The sequence below is a fragment of the Xyrauchen texanus genome, chromosome 32 (genome assembly GCF_025860055.1).
Source record: "Xyrauchen texanus isolate HMW12.3.18 chromosome 32, RBS_HiC_50CHRs, whole genome shotgun sequence".
Classification (NCBI taxonomy): Eukaryota; Metazoa; Chordata; class Actinopteri; order Cypriniformes; family Catostomidae; genus Xyrauchen; species Xyrauchen texanus.
The window spans coordinates 37,721,078-37,740,365 of NC_068307.1; the positions used below are offsets into that span (position 1 = coordinate 37,721,078).

At 37.4% G+C, this 19,288-nt stretch overlaps 1 protein-coding gene across 4 annotated transcripts in view; it reads right to left on the minus strand.

The window, feature by feature from the left end:
• The window catches only part of mon1a (MON1 secretory trafficking family member A), a 59,231-nt gene that overhangs the window by 11,153 nt on the left and 28,790 nt on the right, over positions 1–19,288 (minus strand). For all 4 annotated transcript variants that reach the window (XM_052101317.1, XM_052101319.1, XM_052101318.1 and 1 more), the window contains one exon: positions 7,689–8,129. In XM_052101317.1, the coding sequence (XP_051957277.1) occupies positions 7,689–8,129 (441 nt within the window). The remainder of the gene's footprint in view (positions 1–7,688; positions 8,130–19,288) is intronic.

Here is a 19,288-nt window from a genome sequence, read left to right on the forward strand (position 1 = left end):
TTTCTCTGATGTCTCAGCTGAACTGCATAAGAAACTAAAAAGATTTGATGCGGTAAAGAAAGTTCTTTGCAATCTCAATATCCTCAATCTCCATTAAGGCATCTTACATCCAGCTACTTTGTGTACAACATACAATGGAAAGAGTCATATGTTCACCAATCCTTCAGACGCGCAGAGGTTTTTGCAAGATCTGAAAGACAGTGCCTAATAGGATTCAAATTAAGCTTTTCTTCTTTGAGACCAGTTTAAGGAATGTAAGCAATTCACTGGCTTTGTTGCTGATAAGTTATGTGTTATAATTTATTGTTCTTGATGTTGGGTTGACATTTTTGACTGTTTCGGGACTCTTCCGGCGATCAGGCAAGCTATTCCTCACTTCAAAGAGTTCGGGGATGGACCAGCAAAATTCCATAATCAGGTTCTTTCGAGAAGTCTGTGGGAAGTGTTTAATTGGGGAAGAGAAGAGGGGTGATGGTATTTCGTTTTGGGAAATACCTGTTAGTTGGCCGACGGTTCTGTTCGGCTGTTATGTGTCTATACTATGGGAGGGATTTTTTATTTCTTTTTCTCCTTCACAAGAAGAATATACATGTCTTCTTTGGTATTAAAAATTGGAGGAGGGTTGGTGGCGGCGTAGTGGGCTAAAGCACATAACTGTTAATCAGAAGGTCACTGTCGTGTCCTTGAGCAAGGCACATAACTCCAGGTTGCTCCGGGAGGATTGTCCCTGTAAGTGCACTGGATGTCGCTTTGGATAAAAGCATCTGTCAAATGCATAAATGTAATGTAATGTAAATGTAAAATTGTGTTTCTTCAGGAAACTCACTTAGTTCCAGGGGATGTGGCTATGTTGAGGAAGAGATGGCCGGGGCAAGTGTTTCCAGCCGCCTTTAATTCTCATTCTAGGGGGGGGGGGGTTCTCATTCTTGTACATAAACCCATACCCTTACAAATTTACAAATTGAAGTTGTAAATTTGTAAAACCGATACCGGCTCCTAAACTATACTTTTTTCGATACTAATTTTATGAAATCCGTTTTAACCTCCTCCCAATCCTGTAAAATTAGCCTAAAACGCCTAATCAAGGCATACCCAAAGTAAATTTAAAGCTGTTCTTGAACCTTTTGGAGTACATGCATGGTTTTGGTCACATTTGAAAGGGGACACTCTGAAGTTTTTTAAATTCAGAATTACTGTAAGTGCTACTCATTTTGAGTAATAGAAGTTTGAACACAATGAAATAGAAGTTTGTTTTTCTGCCTGAAATTTTTTTTTTTGCATACAGATGCCTGCAGATGACTATAACTTGTAGCTATTAGCTTGAGAACACAATTGGATCACAGCATGAAGCCTTACCTTGTCCAAGTTCAAATTTTATAACAATACCGTTAAAAAATGAATATTTTACACATGTTTTTCTAAGGGTACACCCAGGCGTTTTACAAAAGGACCCTTTGTTAACCTAGGACAAAAAGGCTACTAATTTTGACGTACAGTCAACGTACAGTCATAATTTTGGGCTCTAATAAAAGATGACACTTAGAGATCCAGATCCACTATTAGTTTTGCTGACACAGAGTAACTGATGCATAAATACATTAGAGTGCCTTTTCCCTTCTTGAAACTAAACGTTGTGCATATAAAAGAGTCAAAACTAGTGCTATGGTGGAAAATTTGTTTATATAAAAAATACACAACAAACTATTTACATGAATTTTTACACAAAGTATTTACAAACCATTATAACATTGTACATGTTTCTAGCAACACGCCAGTCATTGTAGCAATCACGTTTGAGTACAAAGCACAAAGGCACATCACAGGAGGAGTACTTCACTGGTTTCTTTGCAGGACACTGCCTGCACTTCAGACGACCAGCGGTGCAAGATTTGGTGATGTGCAACGGCCTGTGATGTGCTCTTTGTGGAGCAGGAGATACGGGTCTGGCTGTGGAGTGAGACCCCAACTCTGCCAGCTCCTCAGCAAGGGTCTCTCTGAAAGCCTTCTGGTTCATTGGGACCTCTCCTTTACATGGGGCTCCTCTCTTGATGAGGTGCTGTCCTGCTGCTCCACTTTATGTGACTGCTTGCTGAGTGGGGGAGAAGTATCCGGCTCCCAATAGATATCTGATTCATCAGATAATTGCCTATAGTGAGAATAAATAAATATATGTAATTTACAAAGCTAGACACAACTTTTCCATCTTTTCTGTATTCTACATATATATATATATAGTTTTTCTTTTCGAGTGTGTAAATATGTATTATTGTATGTATATTTACTGTAAATACTGTATACTTTGCCAATGTACTATGGAACAAATAGATAGGCCTACACCTCCACGAATTCAGCATTGTAACAAAGAGACTCAAACACAACATATATTCTTATTTTCAACTTTTATTTACAGTAAATATACAAAAACATCTATATAGCATGTCAATAGATCTGAAACAAACAATGAACTAAAACCTCACACACGCACAAACAAATACAAAAAACTCCCACAAACAGTTCAAACACTCACTGAGGAAACACACGACAAAGGGTAATTACAAAATGTGTATTCATTATTCAAACTAAAGCATATTTATGCGGAATATACAGTAATACATGTTATAAAACACAAGAAAACACTTACTTGTCCAGAGCAATGTCTCATCTCTCCATAAACATTTCCTCTGCCTCTGAATCATCTGTATTGTTTTCAGAAATTTAATCTCCAAACTCATCGTTTTCACAATGAATGCCTTCATATATCACATCCTGGGGCGAAAATCCTGTTTTTCGCATCCGTTTCGCCATATTTAAATCTCCAAATGTGTAAACCGTTCCAAAACAACACTCTTCAGCTTTTACGCACAAACACACAAAACACTCGGTAATGGCAAGACAACTTTGCGCACACACATTACAGAACCATGCTCTAATCTTCCCACTAAAGCCGCATATCACTGTTTTCATAATTTCATTGGCTATACGATGCGTCAGTCATTCTCACTCTTGGCTGTAACAGGTTTGATCAGGAAACAAAGGAAAGGGGGGAGGCCCTTACATTCGAAACAGACTGTGGTTGGCTATTGAAGGCTTTGGACAGGACATGGAAGCTCCTATTAGGTCAAATGAGGTGTCAATCGAAAGGTCAGAGTGCAGCATCCATTTTGATACCGGATATAGGAAATGTTTACATCTGAACTGAAGTTATTAGCGATAATATGTGAAAGATTAGGTACAGCTGCCAGGTGCTTTGAAATGATGCAACAAGAGTCTGTGGATATTTATTGATGTAATAATGTGATTTGGACAAAACATTTTACTTGATTTGATCGTTTGGACATTTGACAATGAAACAACACCGTTTTTGTAGGGAAGTTATGGATCAGTGGACTACTATGAGGCTTCATAGGTGAGTTGCCTAAATTTTGTTATTGTTTGTTTATATGTTGGTGGTCTGACAAAGATATAGATTGTACCTGCTGTGATTGTATCTTACAATGGTTTATATCAATAGAAAATCAAGAAATGTAGCTTTCCAAAGATATGTGGCATGTGTACCAATGTACACACAGCAGTTTTGTGCATCGCATACTTTTATTTTGTACATTTAATGGCCCGACGGCGGGCTGTCTCAGTCGATAATGTTAACAGGATTACAAACATTACCTCAAAAAACATTGGTTTTATTTTTTCAGTTTGTTGACTTTTTTTACAGACTCAAAGACTCATCTCCAGAGCCTTCTGGTCTCCTCATGCCAGGGTCGGCAGGGGCAGAGGCTATAACATTAATGTGGAGAAGAAAAAAAAAGCTAAAATCTTAATTCAGCCAAACCTAAGGATAAGTATGATTTAATAAGATAACTAGTTTAATGTGAGTTAAACTTAATCAGTTACTGTCAACCTTAATTAACCCTCTGGGGTCATTTGTGCTTTTTTCAGTTGCTTAAAAACACATTAATGGCTTAAGTCTGATAACACTGTATTCAGCACAAACTGGGCTACAATAATATGTGAGCAACATGTGTGTACATGTTTGTATTTTTGAGAAAATAACGTTTATGTGTGGTTTTTGAAATAAATCATTGAAATAAGGCCATATAACACGTACTAATCATTTGTCATCAAGCCTTTTGAGAACCGGATCTTGTAGCCTAGAGATTTTGCTACAAAATGTTGTGAAAACCATCCTGACCACTCATTCATACAAAACAATATAGTAATTGAACTTTTGTAAGACACTTTTAGAGTTAGAAAGGTCATATGCAAGGAGGCGTGAACTATTATGAATACTGATTGTAATTCACACCTAAGGAGACAAAAGACCCCTCCCCTGGGCCCATCAATGAGGAATGTATCAGAGAGAGAATGAATGTGAGGAGACTTAATGATCCAAATCAAGTTTTAATTTAAAAGAAGTAATCTGATTATACATTTTCTTTACATAAAGGCTTTACTTAATTTTAGACCTACCCTACCATTGAAAAGTCACTTCTGCTCACCAAGACTGCATTTATTTGATCCAAAATACAGTAAAAACATTGTGTGAACTATTTTTTAACAATTTAAAAGAACAGTTTTCTATTTGAATATATTGTAAAATGCAATTTGTGATCAAAGCTGAATTTTCAGCATCATTACTGCAGTCTTCAGTGTCACATGATCCTTCAGAAATCATAATAATATGCTGATGTTCTAATATGGGCATATTTAAAGTGCATTTTACTAATTTATCCTGAACACATATTTGCAAGCACAAGCTATGTTGATGATAATGAGGCAGCATAAACACTAGTTAAAATATAATCTAAACATAGTATTATTTTTATATCATATTACAAATCATATTTATATCATATAGCATAGAATTTAAATACCTGCTTTTGCCGAAACAGCATTTAAATGCAACTAAAACGTGCTTATTAGGACATGTTTCAAATTTCTTTGAATCCTGGCTAGCAAGTCTGGAAACAGTCCCACAAGTAAAATATGTACATGTTTATATAAAATAGCATGTCAACTAATTAAAACTAAATGACTTACTCATCCGAAATTGTATCCTCGGCTGGATCAAGTCTCTCTTCAAAATACAAACGTTCATCGGAGTCCCGCTCTTCTTCTAAGGAAAATTGTAACTCTTCGTCACTATCCACGCGTTTTCTCACTTGTGTATCATGATGTCTTCCAAACGTGCAGATAAGTGAATGAACTATATGTTTTCAAAAGCACAGTCGGGGGCGTGTACCATTTGATTTGCTCGTCTCAGAACATTAGCGTATGAATGGCGTGCTCTGCTGGTGGGTGTGACACATTAGAGATAATTCGCTGAGCCAGGTGAAACTATATATTGCTTTGCTTCATACAGATTACATTAAAGTAGAATATTTGTTTTAAATTTGAATTGTTTTATTTAAAAGTAGACATTTTAAGCTTTCTTTAGACATAATGTTTTATGTTTGTGTGATAAGTATTCAAAGAGTTTTATTTCAGTTTTGTGATGCGTTTCAGATATATGCTCGCAAACCCAGAGACTACTTACAGCTCACCCTTTTTATTTTCTTTATTTTCCAAAAGCACAAGGTTTTGTTGTTATTGTGAGTGTACACAAATAAATGTAGACACTTTATAGTCTCTAATGATGTCTTATACTTATCTGTATGCCCCAAAATGATGGATAATTTTATGTTGTTTCCGCTGTAATGATGAAAAAGTGCAGCTGGACGCGACAGCGTGTCCGTAGACCCCAGAGGATTAAAGCATTTTTAGCATCGATTTAGCTAGCTATTTATAGACCTACATCCAAACAATATTTTCCTTGATGCCTAAACACAGCCAATCACGGTCACTTTTTGATTTGGGCACATCTTGCATGCTACATGCTCATCACGAAGTTGACGAGATTAACCCCTTATGTATCGAAATTTGGTGCTGAACGACAAGACATTTTTTGATACTCGATAGTTTAGAGGCAGTTCGGTCGGTGCCTAAAATGTATCAAACTCGATACCCAACCCTACCCTTTACAGTTTCACAAGAGGGGTTTACTTATCTTGGGATTTAAATTACACCTAATTTTAATTAAATTATATCCGCTAATTATAAACCTATATCAGATTCTGTAACTGATTTACTGAACAGGTGGACAAAACTCCCCATTTCATTAATAGGTAAATGTTAATATATTAAAAATGCCAATCCTAACCAAATTGTTATATCTCTTCTAATCCATCCCCCTCCCTCCACACCTTTATTTTTTACCATGATGAAAAAGCTTTAACAAACTTAATTTGGAACAATAAGCGCTCTCGACTTAAGCTTTCCCAACTCTACCAGCCTTATGATGGAGGGGGGCTAAATCTGCCTAAAATGGTACTACTGGGCGGCTCAAATTAGAGTGGCAATGTTTTATTTTGAGAAGGATTATCCACCGACTTGGTATTTATAGAGGCTCATTCTATTTCAATTCCTTTGAATTTATATCTGTATTCAGCAGATTCTAAAAAGTTAAATAAATGCAGTAGAAGTCCATATACTATATACATATATAAAAAATACTATAGTGGTTTGGGGCCCTTGCACATTTAGGTGGATTAGCACAACTTCTCACCAATTATTGGTTATGATCATTTTTGACCCGGTAGAGCTGATTCAGGTTTAAAAATCTTGTCAAGTCAAGGTATTAGTAAAGTGTCTGATCTTTATAGTGAGCGAGAATTTATGTAATTTGAAAAAAATATTTTCAAATATTTACAATTACGCAGTTTTATTCAATCAAGACAAGGCCATAATGTACCTGAGCCCCCTTTCTCTACCATAGAAAATGTTACATTTAACTATTTGAAAGGTATGGGGTCAAATATCGGTGTTGTACAAACAGTTTGTGGCCAAATCAAGAGAATCAATTCATGACAGACTTCATGTATGGAGATCTGATCTGCAGGTTGATATAACCGAGGAAGAGTGGCACACAACATTCTTAAAAACTCAAACTCAAACAATAAGCACTCATTTGAGACTGCTTCAGTAGAAATGGCTGAGTAGACAATATATCACTCCAGTGAATTTACATCACTTTAACCCCAATATTCCTGATGTATGTTATAAATGTAAACAAGAGAAGGGATCTTTATTCCATTGTATGTGGGAGTGCAACAAAGTTAACTGTTTTTGGGTCAAAATACTGAATATAATAAGTCAAATTATTGGGAAAGAATTTAACATTTTAAAAACACCAAATATGAAAGATTGTTGTTAATTCTTTGCTTATTGGAAGCCAAGCGTGTGATTGCACGATCTTGGAAAAATGTCCTGGAATGGCCTCAATGGATGAATGGGGTGACCTCATGCCTAAGAAAAGATTACATATTTTATAAAAAACAAACTTCACATACTTGGTCCTTCTGGAAAGTGTTTTATTACTTTTTAGAATAACTTGATGGTACTTCTTTTATGGAATTGAAAGTGAGAATGCTTAAACAAATAGACTATTACTGTACTTGTATATGGCAATGTTTTTTGTATTTTTTATATTTTTTGTTTTTAATTTTATTTAAGTATTATGTTTCTTTATCTGGTTGTAATGAAAAACCAAACTACCGTCTAAATTTATTTTTTTTTAAAAGGAGTAGCGCCCTTTAAATGTTAATAAATAATAAATAAATGCTTCTTTTGCTGTCCATTTAGTAATTTCTTACCTGCATGAATGGACCGGATAATGTTCTTCTTATCCTCCACAAAGGACATGAGCAACATCATGACTCCCATGATACTAGAGAGTGCCTCTTCCGTGCCATAGCGTGTGTAGATGGGTTTTCCCGCCTCACTCAAGACAAATACATGCTTTCTGTGACTCCGCCATGTTTCACTTGTCACATCCTCCTCTTTCGGCTTGTTGCTCCACAAAGTCTCTGTCTGCCTCTCCTTCTGCTCCCTTTCAGCCACCAAGACTACTTCCTGCACCACCTCATCGCTTTCCAGAGCCTCCTCTTGACTGTTTCTTACCTCCCCTTCATTAGATGTATCCAGAGTTGTGCCGCCCACCTCTACTGAATTGTCAGCAGTGCTGGACTCATTTTCGGCAGTCAGGTCTTCAAAGGACTGGGCGTGAACAAACATGGCACTCTCCTGTCCAGCACCTATCAAGGCAGGAAAAGAATTATGAATGCTCGTGTGAGCAAGTGACAGAGACATGAATATGGATAATGTCAATTACATTTTAGCAGTAGTGTGTATTTAGAATGAGGCAGAGTACCTGTTTCAATTCAGAGCAGCATATTAAAGCTTAAAAATATAAAAGATTTCACTCTGTTAGTTGAAACCCCTTCTTTTGAAATTGTTGGTAGTATGCAAATATTTTGGTTCTCTAGCTTTTTTGGGATACACCGAAATTTCAGCTAAAATCTTAGCCAAAAATCTGAACAAAACAGTAACTTTAAAATCAAGACACCGACACTGAGATGAAGAAAATGCAGCATTTTATGCAAAAAGATTTAAAAGCAGCAAATGTTTTAATATTTATTGATGGTAACACGATTGTGCTTTTAACTGAGATGCGTATCTGTAGAGTGAGTGTATGCGTGTGTCCACATGACGAGCGCAAACGCACAAAAACACTCAAAGGAGTTAATGAAAGCACACTGGTGAAATTTTAAATGCAAACACACATTCTGTTAGTATTTGCATTACCTAGTAGCCTATTAAAGTGTACATTTACAAAAGTAATAAAGCGATCACTCTCTTGAATATCAATGCATTAATAAATTGTGTTTTTCCATGCATATTCAGATGCTGTGAGTCTGTTTAGCTTGAGTCACCATCACATATCAAGGTTAAATATCCCAATAACCCAATTACGCACACTAAATCAGCAGAGTCAAACAAGAGTCCAATTCAACACACATTGCATTCACTGCTCACGCAAACGGGGCTGTTGAAACTGAACCAGTGAGTGACACTGCCAAAAATACATTGTTTATTTCCCCACTCACAACAATATTGACAATATGGATGATGAACAGATTCAAAGAAAACTTGAACTTGAAAAGGTATGCTTTTGTCCTTTGTTGTGTATTCATAATAATTTATTAGCACTTTGTAGGGCAAGTATTTGCTTCTTAGGCAAAAATCAATAAATAAATTATATATATATATATATATATATATATATATATATATATATATATATATATATATATATATATATATATAAATAAATCAACAATAGTCAGTATCTAGTGTGGCCACCAGCTGCATTATGTACTGCAGTGCATTTCCTCCTCATGGACTGCACAAGATTTGCCAGTTCTTGCTGTGAGATGTTACCCACTCTTCCACCAAGGCACTTGCAAGATCCCAGACATCTCTGGGGGGAATGGCCCTAGCCCTTACCCTCACATCATTCAGGTCCCAGAAGTGCTCAATGGGATTGAGATCCCATGGCTCGTCGCTGGCCATGGCAGAGCACTGACATTCCGGTCTTGCAGGAAATCATGAACAGAACGAGCAGTATGGCTGGTGGCATTGTCATGCTGGAGGTTCATGTCAGGATGAGCCTGCAGGAAGGGTACCACATGAGGGAGGAGGATGTCTTCCCTGTAATGAACACCTTTGAGACTGTCTGCAATGACAACAAACTCAGTCCAATGATGCTGTGACACACCGACCCAGACCATGACGGACCCTCCACTCCAAATCATTCCCGCTTCAGAGTATAGGCCTTGGTGTACACTCATTCCTTCGAAGATAAAAGAGTCCCACCATCACCCCTGGTGAAACAAACCATGACTCGTCAGTGAAAAGCACTTTTTGCCAGTCCGGTTTGGTCCAGCGAAGGTGGGTTTGTGCCTATAGGCGTCATTGTTCCCGGTGATATCTGGTAAGAACCTGCCTTTAAACAAGCCTACAAGCCCTCAGTCCAGCCTCTTTCAGCTTATTGCGGACAGTCTGAGCACTGATGGAGGGATTATGCGTTCCTGGTGTAACTCAAGCAGTTGTTGTTGCCATCCTGTACCTGTCCCGCAGGTGTGATATTCGGATGTACTGATCTTCCCGTGCAGGTGTTGTTACACAAGGTCTGCCACTGCGAGGATGATCAGCTGTCCTTCCTGTCTCCCTGTAGCACTGTCTTAGGCATCTCACAGTACGGACACTGCAATGTATTGCCCTGGTCACATCTGCAGTCCTCATACCTCCATGCAGTATGACTAAGGCACATTCACACAGATGAGCAGGGAGCCTGGGCATCTTTCTTTTGGTGTTTTTCAGAGTCAGTAGAAAGGTCTCTTTAGTGTCCTAAGTTTTTATAACTGTGACCTTAACTGCCTACCGTCAGTAAGCTGTTAGTGTCTCTATGACCGTTCCACAGGTGCATGTTCATTAATTGTTTATGGTTCATTGAACAAGCATGGAAAATATTGTTCAAACATTTTACAATAAAGATCTGTAGTTTACAAAATTATCTTTAAATACAGTGTCCTGAAAAAGGGACATTTCTTCTTTTGCTGAGTTTCACCAAAATGGCATTTGACTGATCACAAAGTATATTCAGCACATTACTGATGTAAAAAACAGCACCATCACTATTTTTGAACAAATCTAGAAAGGCCCCATTTCCAGCAGCCATCACTCAAACACCTTATCCTTGAGTAATTATGCTAAATTGCTAATTTGGTACTAGAAAATCACTTGCCATTATATCAAACACAGTTGAAAGCTATTTGGTTAGTTGAATAAATCATTTTGTCTTTGTTTATTTTGAGTTGCCACAGTATGCAATAGACTCGCTCGTCTTAAGGTCAATATTAGGTAAAAAAAATGGCAAAACAGAAACAGCTTTCTCTAGAAACTTGTCAGTCAATCATTGTGTTGAGGAATGAAGGCTATTCAATGCTTGAAATTGCCAAAAATAAAACTGAAGATTTCATACAAAGGTGTACACTATAGTCTTCAAAGACAAATGACAACTGGCTCTTACAAGGACAGAAAGAGATGTGAAAGGCCAGATGTACAACTAAACAAGAGGATAAGTACTATACAGAGTCTATAGTTTGAGAAATAGACACCTCACATGTCCTCAGCTGACAGCTTCATTAAATTCTACCCGCTCAACACCAGTTTCATGTACATCAGTAAAGAGAAGACTCAGGTGTGCAGGCCTTATGGGAAGAATTGCAAAGAAAAAGCCACTTTTGAAACAGAAAAATAAAAGGAAAAGTGGGAGAGTGGGCAAAGAAACAAAGATATTGGACAACAGATAATTGAGCTATTGTGGGATCAGCTAGACTGTGAGGTGTGTGAGAGGTGCCCGACAAGACAGCCATATATATGGCAAGTGCTACAGGATGCGTGGGGTGAAATGTCACCTGAGTATCTGGACAAACTGACAGCTAGAATGCCAAGGATCTGCAAAGATGTCATTGCTGCACGTTGAGGATTTTTTGATGAGAACTCTTTTTTTTCCAAAATGCAATAGTAAAATTTCAAGTTATTAATGTCCTGACTAGTGCCCGACCGATATATATTAGCCTTTAACCGATATATCAGTATCGGTGTTAGTGTTGTCACGGTACCAAACAAATCAGTAGTCGGTACCAATACCATTGAAATTTCACGGTACTAGATACCATTTTCAGTACCAAAGCAAAAACAGTTTACTAAACAACACTCTTATTAACAAAGTCAACAAATCATTAGCAGCAGAACTAAGAACAGAAACATGCCATTGAGCAAATCTTATATAAGTTTTTACCAAGTACTAAAAAAAAAAAACCTAAATAAACAAGCATACAATAGAATGAATAAAAAACAATTTCCAAACTAATGTGCAAAGTGCTCTCGTATAAATAAAGTTGCATATTGCCATTTTTCTTCACAATAAGAAATGCACAGTGACACATATTATGATTAAATAAGTCGCGAGCAATCGCGTTCTAATCTAGCTGCATTAAGTGTGAGCGCTCGAGGGATGAGTGTCTCTCAGCCAGGTGCAGTTTCAATCTCTCCCCCTTAGATCGGGACATTCGCGCAACTCATTGAGCTGCTTCTGTATTGTTTGAACTTTAATAAAGCTATAACACATTAAATATAACTGCATTTGTAACGCCGGGATTTTTCCAGCTCCACTTATTCCACAACGAGACTGCTTCTGAATGTACTTTTTTTTTTATAATTCCCTAATACTTTGGGATCTACATAAAATGAAGCTGTGAAAGTTTAGAGTGCATCTGGACTGTAATCTGTGTAATTATTCCTCTCCTCCGTCAGGCGTGAACTGCCGTGCTGCTCTCGTGCATCATTACAGTTCAATATGATTTCATTTTATGTTAAATGACTATCAGACAATGAAAATTTCTCTCGTCATTTTTTTATTTTCGACGTTGTCGATAATGTCGACTAAGCGTTTCAGCCCTAATGCAAATGATAATATGCTTTTAAACTAACCTGCTTTGGTTGCTTGAATTAATCCGGGTGTCTGTCTTTCAGGTGCTTTAAGTTTGATGGGTTACCTCCATTCGTCAGCAAATTGCGAAAGCACCGTTTACAAATACGTTTTTGCTGATCTATGATGTTTCCCTTTTCATCAGCCTCAAATACAAAAAAAGTCCAAACCTGGCTTTTTCCACTTTTATTTTCGACAAGATTCAGATGAGACTCTGCAGCAGCTTTGCTTGTCGTCATCTTTTGCTTGTTGTGAGCTTCCAAAAGTTCCCATCTCTGCATGTGTACCAGGTAGACCCGATACTCGATACTCTGTATTTTTGACAACACTAATCGGTGTTTATGTTTACAGATATGCACAGATATGAAAACTTATTTTCAGAACATTTAATGCAGAAAATAATGCTTTAGAATTGGTGTCATAACGTAGTTTGTCCAACAGAGCGTGCTCCGACTCTATTGTTTACAGATCTGACTCTGAACTGATGGTGGCTCTGCAGACACTGCAGAGTTAAGCGGTGTCTTCTCTGTAAGTTGCTATGTAGTTTGTGAAATTCATACCGGAAAGTTGAACAATGACCCCATCATTTTCCATTTTCAATATAACAAAAATAATGTTAACCCTGTCCCTGACAAACATGTCACTTATGTTTATCACATCTGTTTGTTATGTTAGCCAGCTATAGTTTGTCAGTGTAGTAAGTAATTTAGCAGATTGAAAGGTCAACATCAGATCATCTTTTTGCAGCTCAGCGGTGGTGGATTTTGTCTGTTGAGTGTTGATTTCACACTACGTTGTTACCTCGTTGGTGAGACGCAATGCTGGTCCATCCTTTACTCTCAATGACAATGAGCTTATAGCTAACTAGCAAACAATGTAGCTACTTTCATTGCTTGTCAGCTGAGTGGAAGCTAATATGTAAACATGTATTCACTAAATTGTTTTGTTTAGGATTCACAGTTTGTTACCCCCTTCAATCGAACAATTCCAGTTGTCCAGTCAATCGAAAAAAAAGTCTGGTTTTCCACTGTTTAAAGTTTCCCCTGAACTTGTATAGCAGAATACGGTGTAACACAGCTGCCGCTGTTAATCTCTTGACTCGGCAGGTGTAAATCTTGTTTTACAACTTGCCCCTAATTGACTTGCAGTATTAATATAGACAGCATTTAACTGATACTAAACTGTACCAATGTTTATTTAGCTATTTATTTTATTTTTATTTATTCTCTATTTTAATGGTCAGCATATGACTGATACTAAACATACAGAACTGATAATTAAGCTATTTATTGTATTTTTATTTTTTATTTCAAATGGTCAGCAATTGACTGATACTGAATATACAGTACTGATGTTTAAGCTATTTATTGTATTTTTATTTATTCTTTAATTTCTCAGTGTTAATTTCTAGAATTTGTTGACAATGTAAAATAATAATAATATCAAATATTCTGAGTACCTTTGCTTAATCATATCGGTGCAAAATCAATGAACAATCCACATAGAAAAGATCTGTTTTCACTCCAGCTCAAAAATTAACTATATCGGCCACCATATATGTAATTGGTGAATTTTCCCCCTCTAAAAATTGGTATCGGTCTCAAAAATCCCATATCCGTCGGGCTCTAGTCCTGACTATACACTGTGATCAGTTGAATGCCACTTTGGTGAATAAAAGTACCAATTTCGTTCTATAAGAGCAAAATCTGTACATTATTCCAAACTTTTGGCCGCCAGTGTACATACATACACACTGTATATAAAGCATTTTTGGTTTTCGGCCCAGAGTCAAAACTTGTCGCCAAGAGATTTGGGTATTTTTGGGTAACTGCTCAGGCAGTTGCTATGTTCTTTTTAGTTGCTTTTAATGAGCTGGGTTTTCTGGGTGGTTGCTAGGACATAGTGAGAATTTGCTTAATGCAAATGTCAAAAGAGCCCACCCCCAAATTTTTACACCTGTTTTTTTTGTCAGGCAGTCTGCTAAAGTCTGATAATAGGACCTCTCCTCAACAAGCCTGCCAATTTGAGTATCAATTATTTTGATGGCACGCATGTGATAATTCACCCAAAAATTTAAAATCTCTCATTATTAACTCAACCTCATGCCATTCCAGATGTGTTTGACTTTCTTCTGCTGAACACAAACAAAGATTTTTAGAAGAATATCTCTTCTAATAGCTCTGTAGGTCCATACATTGCAAGTGAATGGTGATTAGAACTCCAAAAGCTCCAAAAATGATCAATAATAGAAGTCTTCTGAAGCGATCCAGTTCATTTTAGGTGAGAACAGACCAAAATAGAACTCCTTTTTCACTGTACAGATTGACAGCAGTCTCCTTGGCAATCATGATTTCATGATTTATTTAGTTTATGTTCTGCAGTAGAAAGAAAGTCATACACATCTTAGATGGCATAAGGGTGAATAAAAACATTTGAGAATTTAAAATTTTGGGTGAGCTATCCCTTTAATACTTAAACGATACATTGAACTATACCTTTTGTTTTCATTTTTAAAATAGCAGATGTGGTACCAGTTAAGGCAATCTAATGATTTTACTGCAATTTACAAGTTTGCATGTGTGAAAGGGTCTAGAGCAACTATTGTAATTATAGTAATTTAAAAGAAATAATATCTAAAATGCATTTAGATGACTGTTTTTCATTTCAAAATGAAATAGCTTTTCTGATATAGAAACCATGGTAAGAGGTCCACCAAGCTTGGACTTCGGAATGCAGCGTTGTACGAAATATCTTTACATGGGGTTGCGCTTCTGGTCTCCCGCATTTGGATGCATTTGAATGGGAGTGAATGAAGTGTGAAGTGTAGTGTGACCACCCCTAAAGAAGTTACATCAGTCAATTAATTAAAAACCACCACCACTAAAAATATTAACAATAGTTTATAACCAATAAGTCTGTTAGATGGCAAGTCGATTAGTCGACCACCCTTGCACATCCCTAGTTGTAATCAGCACTCGCTGAGAACTTTGACTACAAATGCTACATCCGAAACACTGAAAAAGCCCACTCTAACATTATTAGGGCCATTTCACATGGGACATGACAGTCACAAGTGTCTAGTTCAAGCGCGGAAAGCAAATAAGTGCAAATCATTGATCCATTTGTGTGCATCTCGCAGCAGCTGCCGCCAAAGGTAAAACTAATTGATATTTTCTTGAGCGCCGGCCACGTTGGCCTGTTCTTCTGTAAAATTGTAATTTATTAAAAAAAGCATGAAGTGAATAAATTACCCGGTGGATTACAAAAATACATAAAAAAACAAAGAAACGGCATTACCAACTTCAACTAGTTACATGAAGTTTAGCTCCATACACAAACTCTGCCATTGAATTATACATTTCATAGTCAATAATTAAAATTATAATCAAACCGCTACCCCATAATATTCTAATATTTGACTGTGCATTGTTGAATGTTGTAAATAGTGGAAATATGCTCAATAATTTGAAGATATATATCAATAATAAATAGGTGCCGTCTTATTTAATCCGTTTCGAGCAACTGTCTGCTTTAGCAATAATGATTTACCAACTAAGCTATTTAAACATATTAACAGTTACTTTATTAAGCAATTATGAATCTAGCGTGTACTGCAAGAGACAATAGAAATAATAGCCTACATGTGTGTATACATTATGGCAAAAAATACTTCATAGCCCAATATTTATAAAAGTTTTCTCTTTTTATTTTGTGATGTGTTGTTCTTGATTGTAACCATGACAAAACCGCAACCAGAGCACCGACTTGACTGCACAAACGTGTCCACTAAGGGGAAGGCAGTAGCCACTAGTGATTTTACCGGCTGTTGTGTCCCATGTGAAACTGCCTTTTAGTTTATAGTCTGTTGGAATAAGCCATGGACTCGGCTGAACTTGGAAAGAGTTCCATAGGCTCGAATCCATGACAAGTCAGAGTAAAAATGCATCTGAGTCTGTGACATTCCAAGTCAATTTGGGTGCATTCCTAATTATAGTGCCATATATTGGTTTAGAGCAGCAAGTGGATAGTTGCCATGGTAGCTGCAGTAGGGAAATGTTCATTCTGATTGGGTACCTTCAGTATATCATTCATTAGTAGGGCTGGGTATCATTCCAAAAAATTCGATATCGATACCTTGACTTCGATACCTGTTCCTAAACGATACTTATTTCGATGCTTTGGTAAAAAAAAAAAAACTGCGCAGGAAAGTGACGAACACCGATATTACCCCTGGTTGGACGCTAGTTGGTACTATGGGATAATTTCTGTAAACATGGTTAGGGTTAAGCTTACACAATAAAGCAAGACACCTTGATTTTTAAACTTTGAACTTTATTTTTATTTTAACTAAAAGTTCATTTCAAATGTGTTGTTCAACTTTTTGAAAGATGGCTTTACAACATTTGTGAACATCTCTCAGGCAAAGAAGCTTCATCTGTGCAATCTCTACCCGTCGGGTATTTCATTATCCAGGAAAATATATCATGTGTGTGAATAAATTTGTTTAGTTCCCTCCTTCACAATATATATATATATATATATATATATAAACAATTAGATTGGAAACCTTGGGGCTGAGTGATTAGTGAATATTCTTGCTTTAGTGATTTTGCACATAGGCTGCAGAGTTGCGTTCTCAATAAACTGCTCTGTGGAAATAAAGTGAACTGAACTCAAAGCACCTCCTGATCTGAGATGTCTGAGGTCATTTGCAGCACTCATAAAACAAAATTAAAGTCGGAAGGCAAAAACAAAGAGTGAGATCTTTAGATGTGCATGTTCCACGAGACTGCACATCTCTGTATCAGCGCATCATATATGCGCATATACGTCTTTTCTGTCATCTGTGCTTTATAATATAATAAAGAGCGTTCCTTCAAACATGTGTCTTTGTGTCTATGGGAAAATATTTTGTTATATTAATTCGATAATAATAACAGTTTATTAATAATTTAATAGATTAATGGGAAAACAAGTCAAATATCGTACCGTAGATCTGTTTACTCAACCCGAATGAGTATTTCTCTCTATTAATTAACAAAATGTTCAGACAGTCTCTTGCTGGTTTTTCAGACACATTCAGAATCATTACTGCTTTTCCCGGTGTCACTGCGGCTTGCTTCGTGCGTGCGCTTGTAAAAATTATATTTTAAAGACTCATTATTATGGTTTAGTATTTCTCTGTAATGTAGAACAGTGTTAGCAATATTACTGATAACATTCTTTCTCAGCCCTGGAACTCAAACCATTTTCTGATACTAGTGTTTTTCCTTGATGCCTAAACACAGCCAATAAACAACACTTTTAGATTTGGGCATGTCACATGCTTATCACTGAAGTTGACGAGATTAACCCCTTAGATATCGAAATTTGGTACAGAACGACAAGACATTTTTCGATACTCGATTGTTTAGAGGCAATTCGGTCAGTGCCTAAAATGTATCAAACTCAATACCCAGCCCTAGTCATTAGCCACACTGTTCTCTAGATATCAGTACTGGTCATTGAAAAACCTGTATCAGTCCAAAACTAAAATAAGGGTCTCGTAAAAAACCTGCTGATTAAGGTCTTAAAGGGATAGTTCACCCAAAATGAATGACTGTAGGAATTTCTTCCATGGATAGCAAATCTGCCAGGCAGAATGTCAAGGAATGACAGCCTCAGTCACCATTCACTTTCACTATATGGAAAAAAATAAGCAATAAAAGTGAATGGTGACTGGGGCTTTCAATACCTAACATCTGCTTTTGTGTTCCACAGAAGAAATAAAGTCATAAAGGTTTGGAACAGCATGAGGGTGAGTAAATGATAAGTAAACTTCAGGAAACACCTCTAACACACTCTCCACCTCCATATATAAGGTTCTGGGAAAACCTCAAGGAGACTTCTTTGAACATCTCACACAAATATGAAACATAATGCTAACATATAAGCTAACACATATATATGCAAGTTATTTTACCACTGAAAAAAATAAATTCAATAGGGAACTTCAAGGATATGAATAACTAAGAAACAAGGCATGGTTTCACCATAGAAATCCTGTTTGTTGGCTTAGGAACTATAAGTGTCTCAAACTAATTGGTTAAAGCAACATAAAACGTATCGGTTACCTAACGTAACCTCGGTTCTCTCTAGATGAGGGAACGAGTATTGCGTAAGCTAGCTTACGCTACGGGAAAGATTCATCTTTTCTGAGATATTGAAGCCAAAAAATTATCCTTAATTTTTGTATCCATTGTCAACGCAGTGCGGCAGCTGCAGACCTTGAGCGGGCTATCTAGCGAGCTCATAGGTTGCTCTGCGGCAACTGCTGCAGCCTATAGACGAGCTTGGGCGAACTCGCATCCAATGAAAGGCGTCCGCACGCTCACTGCATCAAAGCCCGCCAAAATGGGCGTGACTAGAGTGCATATAAGCGTAGTTCGTAGGCTGGAACCCTGGTTTTCATTGACTGAAGCGAAAAGTCGCTCGTGGCGCGAGCACGGCCGGCTACGCAATACTCGTTCCCTCATCTAGAGAGAACCGAGGTTACGTTAGGTAACCGATACGTTCTCTTACGAGAGGTTCTCTCGTATTGCGTAAGCTAGCTTACGCTACGGGAACCCATTGTCAACGCCGTGCGCGCCAAGCATCCACTGTATAAGCCCCAGGGAATTAAGGGGGGACCCGGGGGAGCCCTTATGAGTGGGGAAATAATATTTGGCCGGCAAGAATGCGGGTCATTGATTGTGTAATACATAAGCACATAGTGGGACGGGAACGACAGAGCGGCGGTGCCGGTCTGTGTGGAATGTGACCCATCAGTGCAGCTCACCGGTGGCGGTTTAGACCGCCATCTCGCGGAGGGCGGGCAAA